This window comes from Canis lupus, chromosome 12 (genome assembly GCF_011100685.1).
Source record: "Canis lupus familiaris isolate Mischka breed German Shepherd chromosome 12, alternate assembly UU_Cfam_GSD_1.0, whole genome shotgun sequence".
Lineage (NCBI taxonomy): Eukaryota > Metazoa > Chordata > Mammalia > Carnivora > Canidae > Canis > Canis lupus.
Genome location: NC_049233.1, coordinates 72,344,616 through 72,360,062, shown reverse-complemented (window position 1 = coordinate 72,360,062; position 15,447 = coordinate 72,344,616). Strand labels below are relative to the sequence as shown.

The 15,447-nt window shown below is 50.1% G+C and overlaps 1 protein-coding gene and 1 long non-coding RNA gene across 2 annotated transcripts in view; one reads left to right on the top strand and one right to left on the bottom strand.

Annotated features, from left to right (window-relative positions):
- NT5DC1 (5'-nucleotidase domain containing 1) overlaps nt 1-15,447 on the bottom strand; it is a 118,805-nt gene that overhangs the window by 13,640 nt on the left and 89,718 nt on the right. The window contains 3 exon segments of the mRNA XM_038555012.1: nt 5,427-5,524; nt 6,870-6,964; nt 6,966-7,045. Of these exon segments, the coding sequence (XP_038410940.1) occupies nt 5,427-5,524; nt 6,870-6,964; nt 6,966-7,045 (273 nt within the window).
- Nucleotides 61-1,890, top strand: LOC119876887. The gene is made up of 3 exons (XR_005368185.1): nt 61-217; nt 1,082-1,249; nt 1,332-1,890. It is a non-coding gene; the product is annotated as an uncharacterized LOC119876887 (long non-coding RNA).

Genomic DNA, 15,447 nt, shown 5'->3' with positions numbered 1-15,447 from the left:
ATTTATTCATGAGAGACACAGAGAGAGGGAGAGAGAGAGGCAGAGACCAGGCAGAGGGAGAAGCGGGCTCCATGCCGGGAGCCCGACGCGGGACTCGATCCTGGGACCCCAGGATCACGCCCTGGGCTGAAGGCGGGTGCTAACGGCTGAGCCACTGGGCTGCCCAAAAGTCCCATTTTTGACGCCATCTGCTATCCACGTGCCTCTTCTACAAAAGGTAACCACTCCTTTACGCATCCTCTTGTCCTCTCCCCCTTAAGGACATGTTCGCTGAAGTCAACTGTCATACAACAGACCGCACGTACCGCGACACACGTGGTGAGTCCTGGCAGGTGTATGACCCGTTACGAGCTGAGCTGTGTTCTCCTCAGATTTATATGTTGAAGTCCTCACCCCAGTCTCTCAGAATATTTGAAGACAGGGCCTTTGAGGTGATTACGTTAAAATATAATGACAAAACCAGACAAGACTGTCAAAAAGTAACCGCTTTAGGGTGCTGGAAATTAACCAAAGGCATACTAAATTGAGCTGTTCTTCCAGAAAACCCCTGGCGTCTCAGACCCAGTGGCCAACCTGAGGGGAGCCTTTCTGCCGTGCACGCAGAGGGTAACACTGGCCCCCACATGGCCACTAGGGTGGGCCTAACCCAGCATGACTGGTGTCCTCAGAAGAACCGATTAAGACACAGATAATTAGGTAATCAGGACACAGAGGAAAGGGGCGCCTGGGGGCTCAGTCGGTGAAGCATCTGCCTTAGGCTCAGGTCATGATCTCCAGGTCCTGGGACCGAGCCCCACGTTGGGCTCCTGCTCAGCAGTGATTCTGCTTCCCTCTGCCTCTCCCCCTGCTTGTGCTCTAATGAATTTTATTAAATGGAGATTTTATTTATTCATGAGAGACAGAGAGACAGAGAGAGGCAGAGACCCAGGCAGAGGGAGAAGCAGGCTCCATGCAGGGAGCCCGACGCGGGACTCGATCCCGGAACCCTGGGGTCACGCCCTGGGTGGAAGGCAGACACTCAACCGCTGAGCCCCCCAGGGGTCCCTCTAATGAATTAAAAAAAATCTTTATATAATAAAAGAAAAGGCCACAGAAGAAAGACCATGTGATCGTGTGATGATAACGGGGAGAAGATGCGCATCTACAAGCTGAGAGGCCTCTGAGAAACCATCCTGCGGACACCTTGACCTCAGATTTCCAGCCCCCGGAACTGAGGGGAAGTGCACCCTGTGGCGACAGCAGTTGGCAGGTAACACAACACCCACGAGTCCTCCCCTTTAAGTGTGAATATTGGCACGCAGTTCTGCAATTTCATTTCTTTTAAACTCTAGCTAATACGCTGCAATCTGCCGAGCTTTTAAGATAGGTGCGTTTTCAGTATAATCAAGTCCCTACTGGAGACGCGCGACGTCGCCGATCTGGAGCTGTTACCAGGAAAGAAACATGAGAGAGTCCTCGCAGTCCGGCGGGGGCAAGCGCCTGCCTGGGCTCAGGCCCTGATCCCGGGGTCCTGGGATGGGCCCCGACAGGGCGACCCGCTCGTCCCGCTTCCCCTGCTCATGCTCACTTGCTCTCTCTCTCTCTCTCTCTCTCTAAGAAATAAAATGTTAACAAAAGGGCCCCCGCCGGGGTGAGTGTGCGCTAAGGCCGGAGAAAACACTGATGTGGACGGAGAGCGGCGACGGAAACCGCCAGGAGGATAGCAGGTGCTCGCTGGGCGAGGATGGCCCGGAGGTGACCCGGGTGGGGGGGCCGGCAGCCTGGGTGAGCGGCCCGGGTGGGCCCCCCAGGAGGCCTGCGTGCCCAGCCACACTGTCCGCCCGGCAGGGAGTCACGGAGAACGGATTTAAAGGACGTGGAGATGGAAATCGGGGCCAAGTGTGCGCAGGCGGAGAGCACGAGCCGCAGGGAAGGAGGGGACCGAGTCAAGGAGCTGGGGGTGGGGCAGGTGTGAGGCAGCTGCGGCTCGCACAGCATCCGGGTGGGAAAGGGCAGGAGGCGCAGGTGCGCGCGGGGTCGGCCGCGGTGGGCGGGCAGCAGGTGCGGGAAGGAGACTGGAGCTGAGCCCAATACTGCGCAGGCCCATGGTGTGCGGGAGGGGGGTGGGAGGACGCCCTAGGAGAGGGGTCACGGGGGTAGAGGTGGGGGGGAGATCTTGGGGGTAGAGGGGTCATGGGGGGAGAGGTCACAGGGGGAAGGGTGGGGGAGGTGGGGGGAGAGGTCATGGGGCAAAGGTCTGGGGGGAGATCTTAGGGGAAGAGAGGTCACGGGGTGGGGGGAGAGAGGTCGGGGGGGGAAGAAGGTTGTAGGGGGCGCAGGAGCAGCGCAGGCCGGGGCGGCCCTCTGGGGAGCTGAGGGAGGTGGCGCAGGGGAGGCTGCAGGAGCCCTCGGGAGGGCGACTCGACGGATGTTGGCTCCAAACTGCGCACCAACGGCGAGACGTCGTGCACCTGGACACTCACGCCGAGGGAAAGTCTGTCTGAGAAACGGGTGTGAAGCCGGGAAAATACCCATTTAATGCCGTCCACTGCGCTGCAGCCGACAGGACTGCGCCAGGTCCCGTCGGGTCCTCGTGGGCGGAGTGAATGAGCGCGACAGGCGGAAGCCTCGCCCTCTGGGGAGACCAGTGGATTCAACAGGAGAACAAGGTTCTCCTTTGCTGTAGTTCACAATCCTTAGAAAATCCCATGATTTAGAGGCTGAAACTGTGTCGATGCTGTTTACTCACAGCCACGATTTAACTGGTTGCATTTGTATGAAAATAGCTTTAATGACTTACTTTGTATTGATCGTGAGCACAATGAATACTCCACGGAGACCGAATATTTTAGTAGAGAGAGAGGTGGAGGGGGACGGGCAGTGGGGACTGAGCAGACAGATGGCCGAGGAAGCAGCACCAGCAGCAAAACAAGCGCCAGGAACGTCAGGAACCCGCCGGCAACCTTACTGCCCTCACATTTGCATTAACTCCACAGACTGCAGGGCATCGTCCACAGGAATATTTTAAATCGGAGGCCCAGGAAGTTAGAGCAGGAAAGCACCTTAGAGATCCTCTAGTCTAATCATTCCTGGATGTGAGACCCCAGAGGCCAGCTTGGCCATTGTCCCCAGGAAAAGCACGAGATCCCACATACTCTGAGCAGAGCGCAGAGACGCAGCGTCAACCGGACGATGCAGAGCGTGCGCGGTGGGGAGGGGCAAAGGGCCGGGAGGTTTGGGGGGGGCAGTTCTGTGCAGTCAAGGAACGAAGACACAACACACAGTGGCCAGTGGCAGGTGTACAGGGTCTGAAGAGGTCCCTGGAGGAAGTGGAACCAGCGAGTGTAGACAACTCTTTCTAGAATTTGAGCTGTGGAGGTACTCAGAGAATTGAGGTTTTAGCCAGAAGACAATGTAGGATCAGGGCATATTTTATTTTATTTTATTTTATTTTTTAAACTGAAGATACGAGAATATGCATATACGTCAATGAGGACGGTCTAGTATAGCCGTTCCCAACTGTGCCAATTTTGCTCGCCAGGGCAAATCTGGCAGTGTCTATAGACATTTTTGGGTTTTACGACTTGGAATGCGGGATGCTACTGGCATCGAGTGATTAGAGGCTAGTGATGCTGCCAAGTCGCCCTAACACAGGGGACAGCACCTCCTACCTCCACTAACGAACAAGTGTGTGGCTCCAAGCCCCAGAAGTGCTAAAGAGAATCTGGTCTAGGAGAAAAGGACAGAGTGATGAGAAAATCTACACCTGTTCTCTATCTGGAGTAGTACTTAGACTATTCCAGAGGGTTTTTTTTTTTTTTTTTAAGATCTTATTTTCAAGTAATCTCTACACCCAGTTTGGGGCTCCAACTCCTAAGCTCCGCGACTGAGAGTCACATGCTCCACGGACCGAGCCAGCCAGGCGCCCCGTGTTCCACAGAGATTTGTACTAAAGTTTCACACACATACCGGTAATGGAAAACCATGCACATTAAAAATATACCAAATTTATTTTTACCATATTGGAGACCACAAGTGCATTAACTTTTACCGCATTTTTCGCACTATATCTGTTTATGGCTTGAAAAGTATCAAGAGACAGAGGATGACCTGTTTAAATCTATTATGCAGAAGTACCATCTGCAGTCTGGCTTCTACCCCCATCATTCTCTCCGCATGTGACCTCACACAAGCCCCGCGGCTTTAAAACATCCCATGAGCATCAAGAGGACTCTCCCAAATTTATACCTCGAGCCTAAAGCTGTTCCCTTGGACTCCATGCTCATCTATACACTTTCTTTCTTTGTTTCTTTTTTTTTTTTTTTTAGAGATTTTGTTTATTTATTCATGAGAGACAGAGAGAGAGAGAGAGAGAGGGGCAGAGACCCAGGCAGAGGGAGAAGCAGGTTCCCTGCAGGGAGCCCAACACGGGACTCAATCCCGGGACTCCAGGATCACACCCCGGGCTGAAGGCTGCGCTAAACCGCTGCACCACCCGGGCTGCCCTCCTCTATACAATTTCCTGTTAGTCCCAGTTGAGTAACTCCTAGGCATTTCAAGATTAATATGTCAAAAAATGATTTCTTAATAGCTTAAACCCCGACCGTAGAAAACCTCTCCCTCTGTATTTTCCCTCACGGCTGTAGATGGTACCACCATTCACCCATTTGCTCAATTCAGAAAAAAATAAAAATCACCAAGTCATTTTTGGTCATTCTTTTCATCCTCCATTTCTGAGAACATCACCAGGTCCTGGTGTTCCATCTCCACCATGTGCCTCACTAGGTCTAGTGCCTCCAGCACTAGCTCCTCACACCGAACCAGCACAGCCTCTCGGTTGGGCCGCGTCTGCTCTCCCTCCTTCTCTGTCCTTGCCGCCCGCCCCATTCCCCGTCCCGTTCCCCGCCCCACAGCCAGAGCTCTCCACGTTAGGCTTACACCTCAACTGAATAGCTTCATGTAGCTTGTGGAATAAAATTCTAACCTGCTTCCACATATGGGGCTGCCCCCCCCGCCCCCCGAATCACCAGCATCCTCTGTCACCGGAACTTGCCTAAACCACCGCCACCCGGGCGTGTGCGTTTGCGTGTCCGGCTGCCAGTGACACTCTTCCTCTGCTCTTCTCAAGGCCTGTCCCCCAGGTCCTGCCCGGCAAGTCCTCCCTCCTGAGCTTTCTGGACAGGCCTCCCCGGGTCAAGCACGCTCAGGCGCCCTCCTGGTTGACCCCAACAGGCAGTCATGACAGGTAACACGGTCTGTGGCCCATCGTCACCCGCACGTATGTAATGCGCCTGCTTACGTGTGCCTGTGGGGGAAGACCTGGCATCACTTCACCCCCCGTGCTGTTTCACACTGGACTCTGCACACACGTGTCGGCCAGTGGGTAGTTAAGTAACTGAAAGAACAAATCTTAAATAAGAGAAGGAAGAAGCACAATGTTAACTTACCAAGTGTCCAGAAAGGTCTTTGACTTGGTAGATGGGAGAAGAAACCAGGCTTCAGTGCATTTGTAATCACAATGTCAAAAAGGTCTGTAAAATCGTTCCTAAAAAAGCAAGAATGTTTTTCATGATTTTAAAGAATTAGAGAAAGTCCATATAAAACAGAACTTAATCTTTACCTATCTGACCACAGAACCACTTCCTGTCTTTTGATTAACTTCCACGCACTTTCTATGTATTTCATATGTAGAAATGGAAGGCGGGTGAGCGCCATTCTTTCCTGAAATGGACCTTTAAGTATAAACACGAGGGGGGGATGCACAGTAACCCAGGAAGTGTGCTAAGCCGGCCTCCTGACGCTCACAGCGACAGTGAAGGACTTCAAGAGCTCCTAACAACAAAAATACTCGCGAGCTGGGTCTTCAAATGTGGGGCCTGAGCTCTGGGTCTGTTAGCACGGAGTCATGACTAATCTTGTGCGCCACGTGGATCCCGCGGAAAGCTAGCACTGTATGCATTCAAGTGACCTCTTTCAGGGTGTTCAAATATGGAGAAGATACCTTATTTTGGAAATCGGTGAAATCTTAGGATGTGGTGATTTTTAGATAACAAGACTAACAGTTTTTCCGCCTGGGATCCCCTGGGACGGCGAAGGAAAGCGGGGACTCTGGCACTGCGGGGACGACAGTTACCGGGCTCAGCTGCGCTAGAGGCTGGGACAGGGAGACAAGCTTGGGTTGTCCCTGCTAACGAAGGAGAAGGTCAGAGGGCTGCAGCCTGGTCCCGGCGTCAGGACAGCTCGCTGGTATCATGGTCTACGAGGCCCCAGGCGGGGCGTCCGGGACGCGTGCCTTAATTCACCCCGAGGATCCCGGGCCTCTGTGTTCAGAAGGTGACGGATATGCCACCGGCCGACCGAACGCCACATGCGCTGAGGAGCGTGGACGCTGGGAGGCTAAGGGCGGCCGCCTCAGGTCACTTGGGAGGGGGAAATGTGCTTCACGCTCAGCACTTCGGTTCGTGCTGAAAGTGCAGGAGCACCCGGGGGGCCAGCAGCCCAGTTGAGGGTCCGGCCGTGGCCAGGCGGGGCCTGGTGTCACTCGCCGGGGTGGCGGAACCGAGGATGGACACGTGACCAGCAGCTCCCTGAGCTGCCCTCGGGGCCCCGCTCATGCGCATGAGCTTTACGGCCCCATCTTCAAGAGGATGCCAAGGAGGGGAGCGGTGAGGGCACAGGTGTCGGGCTCGGGGGTGGCCGGGCGGGCTCGCGGCCGCGTGCCCGAGGCCTGTGCACCTGGACCGCCCGGGCGTTCCGGGACGACAGCGCGGCCCAGGGCCCCTCGGCGGCCACCCAGGGTTGGCAGGGACGGCGCGGCCTCAGCCCCGCGTGGCGCGACGTGCTTGGGCAGCGGGAGCGGCTGGGCCGGAGCCGGGCCGGCGGCCGCTCACCCGAGGATGTGCTCGCACAGAAGCCGGCAGTAGTCGCTGTGAGAGCTGGTGATGAGCAGCAGGACCTTCCCGGCACGCTTGAGCTGCCGGAGCCACCTTCTTCACAGACTCGGGGCACGTGTGCAGGTATCTGCCCGGGTCCCTCTTGATTTCTGGAAAATATATTCCACAGTTTTCTGAAAAACAAAAATGTCAAGGAGATTTTTCTTTAAACATTTTTTTGGCTCACTGTGTCCCCAGGAAGTTCATGTCTCAAAGCCACAGGTGAAACGAGGAGGACCGGACCGCGGCTGGGACGTGGCCGCGACGCTGCGTCAGGCGCCCCCGCCCAGGCCCGGCGCCCAGGGCACAGCGGACCGGAGCCGCGCCAGTCCCGAGGCAGGACGCCCCAGCGCGCTAGGAACGTCCCCGCGTGAGCGCTCCTCCCATCGTCCCGCAAGCATTTGCCGAATACGAATGACGAGCACGCGGCGGTGCCCTGAAGCGGCCTCAGGTCACCGCAGGCCCCACCCGGGCGGCCGCGCAGGCCAGACGACAGCAGGGGACACGCGCCCCAGGGAGACCACGGCCCACGCGGCGGCGACACGGAACACAGCGAAGCCCGCTCCTCCCGGGTGTGGCCCACAGGAGCACCGCGTGCGGCCCCACGGCCCCTCCGTAGCCTTCGACTGTGGGGCGACCCTTAAAAAGTCTGTTTTTCAGAGAAGAGACGGCGCCGGTGAGCAGGGCTAATCCGAGAAGGAGAAAACTGAAATCAAAGAGCCAAGCACAGAATCGTCTGAGGAGGGACTCAGTCCGCGGCGGGGCTGGGCTTCGGGGCCTGTAACGCCCAAGGGGGTCTCAGCCGTCAGATTCCTCCAGAAAAACAAAGCTTTTGTAGCAATAGAGATATTAGGGGGTGGATAACATGCCCTTTGTGGTATATGATGCGGGAAACATCTCCACGCTCGAGTCTGTACCAGACCCCATAGCCGAGAAAACGGCTGTTCCACATGTGCGTGCCTCGGGCCTTCCCGTGACCCAAACGTAAGTTGCTGTGCAAACCACTCCATTTCCAAATGAATAAAAAAATAAAGCAACACATTTAAATACTGTATTTGGAAATTCTTGCCCAAATTAATTTTATTAGTTGCCTTTAATAAACCAGAAGAGTGCAAACCTAAGACTCGAGGAGGAGAACATGACTCCCTGAGGAGTAACAGGCCTGTCCTCATTTCGTTCCCAAGCCAGACTGAAATGAGCGAACTAAAAGAGCCAACTCCCTACACACGCCCAGCGCCACGCCACGGGTGCTCTTATCAGAGGTGGCGGCTGACTGTGGTTGGGGAATGTGTCTGCTTCACCTGTAACCTCCGATCATCACAGGAGCAGCTCTAATTACCCAAGTACACACTCATCTTCTTAAAAAATCTCCTTTTAGATATACCTGACACATAGCATCGTGTAAGTTTAAGATGCACGACGTGTTGATTTGCTATATTTACATAATGCGATAGGATTACTACCCTAGTGTTAGCTAATACCTTTACTGTGTCACATAATTATCTTAAAAAATATTTTATTTACTTATTCATGAAAGACAGAGAGAGAGAGGCAGAGACACAGGCAGAGGGAGAAGCGGGCCCCATGTAGGGAGCCCGATGTGGGACTCGATCCTGGGACCCCGGGACTGAAGGCGGCACTAAACCGCTGAGCCACCCAGGGATCCCCCATAATTATCCTTTTTTTTTTTTTTTTGTGATGGGAACAATAAAGATTGAGTCTCTTAGCAATTCTGAACTTTATAATACAGTATTGGTGCCTATAATACACACTCATGTTTCTATTGAAATAAATCAAGCTACGAAACCCAAGGAGTTAGGTTGAACATATTATATTGGATTATAATTGTCCATTAAATTATGTCCCTGAAGTGACTGTACCCTCCTAAGGGTAGGGAGCCTTTCTGCGTGGCATGGAGCAGACGTTCAGTGAGCGACTACTTCAGTTAGCGTGGGGCAGACACAAAAATATTTATGTTTATTTAACGTCAATGGAAGGGCCGCCTGGCTGGTGGCTCAACCAGTTAAGCGTCTGACTCTTAACTTCAGCTCAGGCCATGATCGCAACGTCATGAGGTCAAGCCCCGCGTCAGACTCTGCGTTGGGCATGTGGCCTGCTTGGGATTCTCTCCACGCCATAAATAAATGAATGAGTGAATAGATGGAAGGATGAATGAATAAATAACTTAAAAATGAAGTCAAGTGATTTGTGACATATAACCTGTGAGTGGCAAAACACTGTACTATTCAAAAAACAAAAACAAAAAACCGTACTATTCATGCCCCGTCCAGGTCATCCTATTGAAAGTGTTGCCACAGCCTAGGCTGCATGCACCAAATGTGACTGAGGACTTAGTGACCTCTGGTGGTTAAAAAAAAAAGTACAATTTGAATATTAAAAAGAACTCTTTTTTTTTTTTTTTAAGCGGACAACTGCGCCACATCTCGGTTTCTATCATCACAGAATAAGGAAGCATTTTTCTTGTTAACTGTGTCACCACTGTTCGTGGGATTTTGCGGCTGGAGCTTTCGAAGCTCTAGGCCAAGGGGATCAGAGATGCCAGGACGCCAGCACTTCCACCGTCAGCCTCCACGTAAGGTCTGGTGTTTCTACAGCAGAACCTAACACAGGAGAGGCGGAGACGTTTACGACCTTCACGGTGATAGAAGAGCATGCTAGTGAGCAGCTAAAAGGCTTAGTTTGAACTGGTTACACGTACTTGCTGTAAGAGATGACAGAACGAATTTTCTGAAATATACACACGTATATTTTATTTTGGGCCAAGAGATACTAAATATTTTTTTGAAGGATGAGATATAAGCAATAGGTTAAGTATGCTCTAAATTATTTGTTTGCAGAGGGCAAAAGATGAAACAAATTTAATATTAGCACAGATTTCCTATGTATGAGATCTATCTAAGTGCAAATAAATGTATTTGTTTCTAGCTAATATAGTCATAAATAAGGAAATCCAGAATATCTAGAATAAGAAAAGTAAAAATCTACATGCTAAACATAATGCTCAGAAAAAGGACAACGCATAAGAATTGGAAAATGAAGTATATATTGAGAAACATAATTTAGAAAATGTAACATTTTAACAGTATTTGACTTCTATCTCTGTATCTGTGCCCTACTCAAAGGATTCTGATTTTATTGCTCTGCGCTGGGGTGATGACGCTGGTAATTTTAAAAACTCCCCAAGTAATTTTAAGGGTTACTGCTCTGACATTTAGGAACCAGAACTCTTGTGATTAGTACCTGTATATCCTGCCCGCCTCAGCCTGTATCACAGGCTCTCAGAGGACAAGGGTTTCTTGATTTTACATTACTTCATCGCTTAACGTAGGGCCTTGTACGTAGGAGGCAATCACTAGGTGCTAATTGCTGTTGATGTGTGATGTCACATGCAGGCATGAGCGCTGAATGAAGGACCTTGTCTGATGAAGAGAAAGCCTGTGCTGCAGACGAGAGTGAAGAGAAGGAAGGGGATACGAGGGCTGAACGCTGAAAGCAAGGACACAGGCAACGCTCAGGGAGACTGGCTTGGTCCACTTGAGCTGACGGGAACAGAGGAGCTGGTAAGTCATGCTGCTGGAGTCTGTGCTTCCCAAACCCGGGAGCACAACGAAGCCTGCGTAGAACTTGGAGCAAACATCCATTCCTGTGCGCCACCCTAGAGATCTCTGATGATAGGCTCCGAAGATTCACACCTGGCCAATCTGCAAACCAGTCAACGAGGTGGCACAGAAGGACCACTTTCATCTTAGAGAGAGAGAGAGAGAGAGAGAGAGAGAGAGAGAGAATGTGCACGAATGGGAGGAGGCGCCGGGGGGAGCGAGGCACATAGATCCTTCATAGTTGCGTTTGCACTTGACGGAGATATTAACACTTTTCTAACTCATCAAGCCCGTAATTTCAAGTTTTACATTATAAAAGTAAAACCTCTACCATTATCTGAGCTAAACGGCTCCCTAATTGGAAGCCAGTGCCATGTAAAAAGTGCAACCAATCTGAGACCACCGTGCTGTGCGGAGCAGGTCAGATGAACTTAACTGTAGGTGCTCTAACTCCCAGAACTAAGAGCGCGCCCTCGTGGATAGTCAGCGGCGTCAAGCCTTCGTTTGACGGCATCCCTGCGGACTCCTGACTGCAACCCCCTGGGAGACCCCACATGCGAAGCACCCAACTTGGCCCAGAACATCAGGGACAATAACAAACGGTGGCTTTAGTCTACTACGTTTTGTGGTGGTTTCTTGTGGAGCAATAGAGAACCAGAAGGAGATGCTTTGGAAGAGTGCCACAATTCCAATGACCAGGTCTATGCAATTCAAGATACATAAAGAAAAAAAAATCACAAATCTTTCTAGAAACATCCAAAATAAAACGAAACAGGTTCTAAATTGTTTTTGTTCACCTCCAAAGAATACTTCAGGAGGTTTCTATTGTATATATATTTACAAAATGTAAATACATGTATAGCTCAGGTAAACATCAATCTTTTGAACAGTTTAAATAAAACTAAAATTACCGGGCAGCCCTGGTGGCTCATTGGTTTAGCACCGCCTTCAGCCCAGGGCCTGATCCTGGAGACCCAGGATCGAGTCCCACATCGGGCTCCCTGCATGGAGCCTGCTTCTCCCTCTGCCTGTTTCTCTGCCTCTCTCTCTCTCTATGTCTATCATGAATAAATAAAATCTTAAAAAAAAAAATAAAACTAAAATTACCAAGTATGTAAGGCAAATTCTGGATAGCACGCCTGAATTCTCACATACTTCAAATGTGAGCTACTGAGAAACCGAAACAGCGAAAACCAGTTGCTAAAATTCATAGGGATTACAACAGAAAAAAAATGAAGTCTTTTGGGATGTTTATCCCCCATTAACCTCAAGTCAAAAGCATTCGAGGTTTCTTCAAAAAACAGACTGATCTTCAAAGAAACGTGCGTTGTAAAGATTATATTTTATCACAAGGGTGCACTGTCTCCTTAATTACTTGAAACATCCTTCTTGTCTTCAGAAATATCTTTTCTTACTAATAGAGCCCAAAGTATGCAGAACTATGACTAAGTAGGAGGAGCTGAACTTGAGGACACACTTGAGAGCAGAGTCACAAAGGATCACTTATCCACCACTGGGTCTCACAGGGTCTGATGCAAACAGGAAAGGCCCGAATAGGTCCTAGGTCTGCACCACGTCTGTACCAGGACACCCAGAACCCAGAAGCAGCTCGGTTTCCACCACACGTTCCACCCAAATCTGGACTGCATCAGTTGTATCCTCCAGGTTTCCATAAAATGCCACCTAGTCAGTTACTCCAATTAAAAAAAAAAAAAAAAAAAAGAAAAGAAAATAGAAAACACAAAGGGGGAAAACTCTAAAATTTTAAATTAGTGAGCCATTGTAGTTCAGATAATCATTCTGGCAAGGGTTTTACTTTTGTAATATAGAATTTGAAATTATGGACTTGGTAACATAGAAAAGCGTTGATCTCTCTTTACCAGAGCAAGCGCACAACTAGAGAGAGTCTATGTGTAACGCTCTGCAAAACTGCGTGAGGAGTCTTGAGGAGTAATAATGCCCTAGCCCAGGATTCTCTCTCTTTTTTTTTTAAGTTTTATTTATTCATTTGAGAGAGAACGTGCACGAGTGGGGGAGGGGCAGAGGGAGACAAGCGGACTCACTGCTGAGCAGGGGGTTGATGTGGGCCCCGTCGCAGGACCCCGAGATCATGACGTGAGCCACTCAGGGCCCCCCAGACCAGAATTCTTTTTTTTTTTCCCAGACCAGAATTCTTTACACGTACTACACACACGGGCCTCAGTGGGTGAACGACATTCCGCGTTGTGCTCCTCACCGCGTCTGTGGGTGTCGGAGGGAGCACAGCAGGTGCTCCAGTCCACACCAGATTCCCGGGGGCTGAACATGGGACTCCCGAGAGGTGAGGACCACACATTTAGATTTCCCAGACAGGAGCGGTCCAATTAAAAAAAAAAAAAAAAAAAAAAAAAAAAAGCATTCAATATGCTCTGTTTGTCATTGTCAAGAGAAATCCTATACCTATGTCTCAGAAAAAAGGAGGTTCTCTGTAAGAGTTGATTAGAGAATTTCCACACAAATAAACATAATTCCTTGACCACCCTGTACTTTGTTACCTGTATAAAGTCCAATAAGCTTACCCTGATTTAGGGTAGCTAAAGTATTATTCTTGTTAATTTATAGGTTGAAAATGACCAAATACACAACTTAAAGACACATATAAAGCATAATACTCCTAGCGTTGACACTACACTGATGTTGAAAATAACATTATTTAGGGACGCCCGGAGGGCTCAGCGGTTGAGCGTCTGCCTTGGGCTCAGGGTGTGACCCCAGGGTCCTGGGATCGAGTCTTACTCCCTGCAAGGAGCCTGCTTTTCTCTCTGCCTTTGTCCCTGCCTCTCTCCCTGTGTCTCTCATTAATAAATAAATACAATCTTTAAAAAAAAAAACATTATTTAAAGAGATTAAATTATTGCTTTTATCAAATGATACACTCTCGTTATAGAAAATTCACTGCACTGGGTTTTCTACTGCTGTATTAAAAAAACACCTCACACGTAGCGCCTTAAAATAGCAGTATATTACCCCATTTCATGGTTTTGAGGCTTGCTGGAGTTCAGCATTCGGCGGGTGGCTCTCATTTGAGGTCTGTCGGGCGGATGTCATTGGCTCTGGAATCATTTAAGGAATTCTTCACTTGCTGTGTGGCACCTGGGCAGGGGTGGCGGGAACGGGGAGGGCTGGTCAAACACCTTTGTCCTTAGCTGGCCTGGGCTTCATCGCAGCACGCCCGTCGCAGGGTGAGCTGGACGTGGCCCCGGTACACGAGGAGGAGCCGCAAGGACTCTCAGACACAGCCTTGGAAGTCTTACGGGCTCATTTCGGCTGCATTTTACTGATTATACGCGGGCAGCTCATTTTTAAGAGAAAACAGAAGGGTGTAAACTCTGGGAGGCATAATTCATTAGGGGCTCTCCTTTCAGACCAGCTGCCAAATATACTAATATTTTGGTGTGACCGCCGCCAGGACACGCTCTATTCATGTGAACTTTACGGCAATTTTAAGCAACCACATAAGTTTTTTACCGGTGTTGTCTTGTTCATCATCATATATGAATAATTTCCAATGGCTCATTTCCAATGGCGTTATCATTATTTTAAAACATTTTAATAGTTTTGGTATCAATATTTTATAAAGGGATTTATATATAGTTACTTATAATAACTGACGTACCTTGAGTGCTTATTTCTGCCAGACACAAGCCCAAGACATTTACAACCACGAGTGTCTTTAATACTTAGAATAACAATCCTGTGAGATGGGACCTATATTATTCCCAGTTTGCAGCTGAGGAAACTGAGGGACAGAGAGGCTAAGGAAGCTGCCCAAAGGTTCGAGGCCAGAGTGCGGCAGAGCCGGGACGCGAAGGCAGCGAGCCTACTCTCAGAACCGAGCAACACCGCCTCTTGGGTGCTACGGCGTTTGGCCGCCAGGTAACTAACTTCAAGGCCGCCATAAACCCCCCCTTCCCGTGTTTTCCAGACCGTACGCTGTTGCAGACTTATCACAGTTCAAGGCCTTTGGGATTGTTGGCGATTCAAGTAAGTGAGAGATTGAGATGTGAACAAATCAAGGTGGGTTTCTGCAGGAGAAAGGTGTCTACTGACATACACTCTGTCTAGTTTAGCTCCAGCACTGAGACCTGGAAGGGGCCGTCGAAATCACCGACTTCAACCCCGTCCTGTTGCAGACGAGTAGCAGATTCTAATTAGTAAAGATGAGCACAGGCTACAGATTTCGCTCAAAACTGGTCAGTGGCAAATCTGGGAACGGCCACAGTGTCAATAAGAATCCAAGGGACTAAACCTTTTGTAACGGCCTCACTCACGTAATGTAAGCTCGCTGCTTACATGTCTAAAGCCGTGGTATGGACCGGAGTCTTGCGCCCACGGTCTAGGAAAGTAAAATATCACGTTCAGAAAAAGCATACGGGCAGGTGGGTGGCTCAGTCTGGGGAGCGTCCGACTCTTGGGTTTGGTTCAGGTGAGACCGAGTCCCGCCTTGGGCTCCACGCTGAGCGTGCAACCTGCTTAAGATTCTCTCTCCCCTTGGGACACCCAGGTGGCTCAGCAGTTGAGGGTCTGCCCTCAGCCCAGGCCGCGAGCCCGGGGTCCCGGAATCGAGTCCCGCATCAGGCTCCCTGCATGGGGCTGCTTCTCCCTCTGCCTGTGTCTCTGCCTCTCTCTCTCTCTCTCTGTGTCTCTCATGAATAAGTAGATAAATCTTAAACAAAACAAAACAAAACAAAAAAAACCCCAAAGATTCTCTCTCCCCTTCGGCCCCTCCCCCAACTTAAAAATACTTAAATAAAAATCAGAAGTCAAGTTCCCTTTTTAAATTAATTTTTCTTTCTTTCTTTTTTTTTAGAGGTCAAGTTGCTTAAACGGTATCCTACTTTGCTGTGTAATTACTGAATAATGGGCTCTTCCTCAGC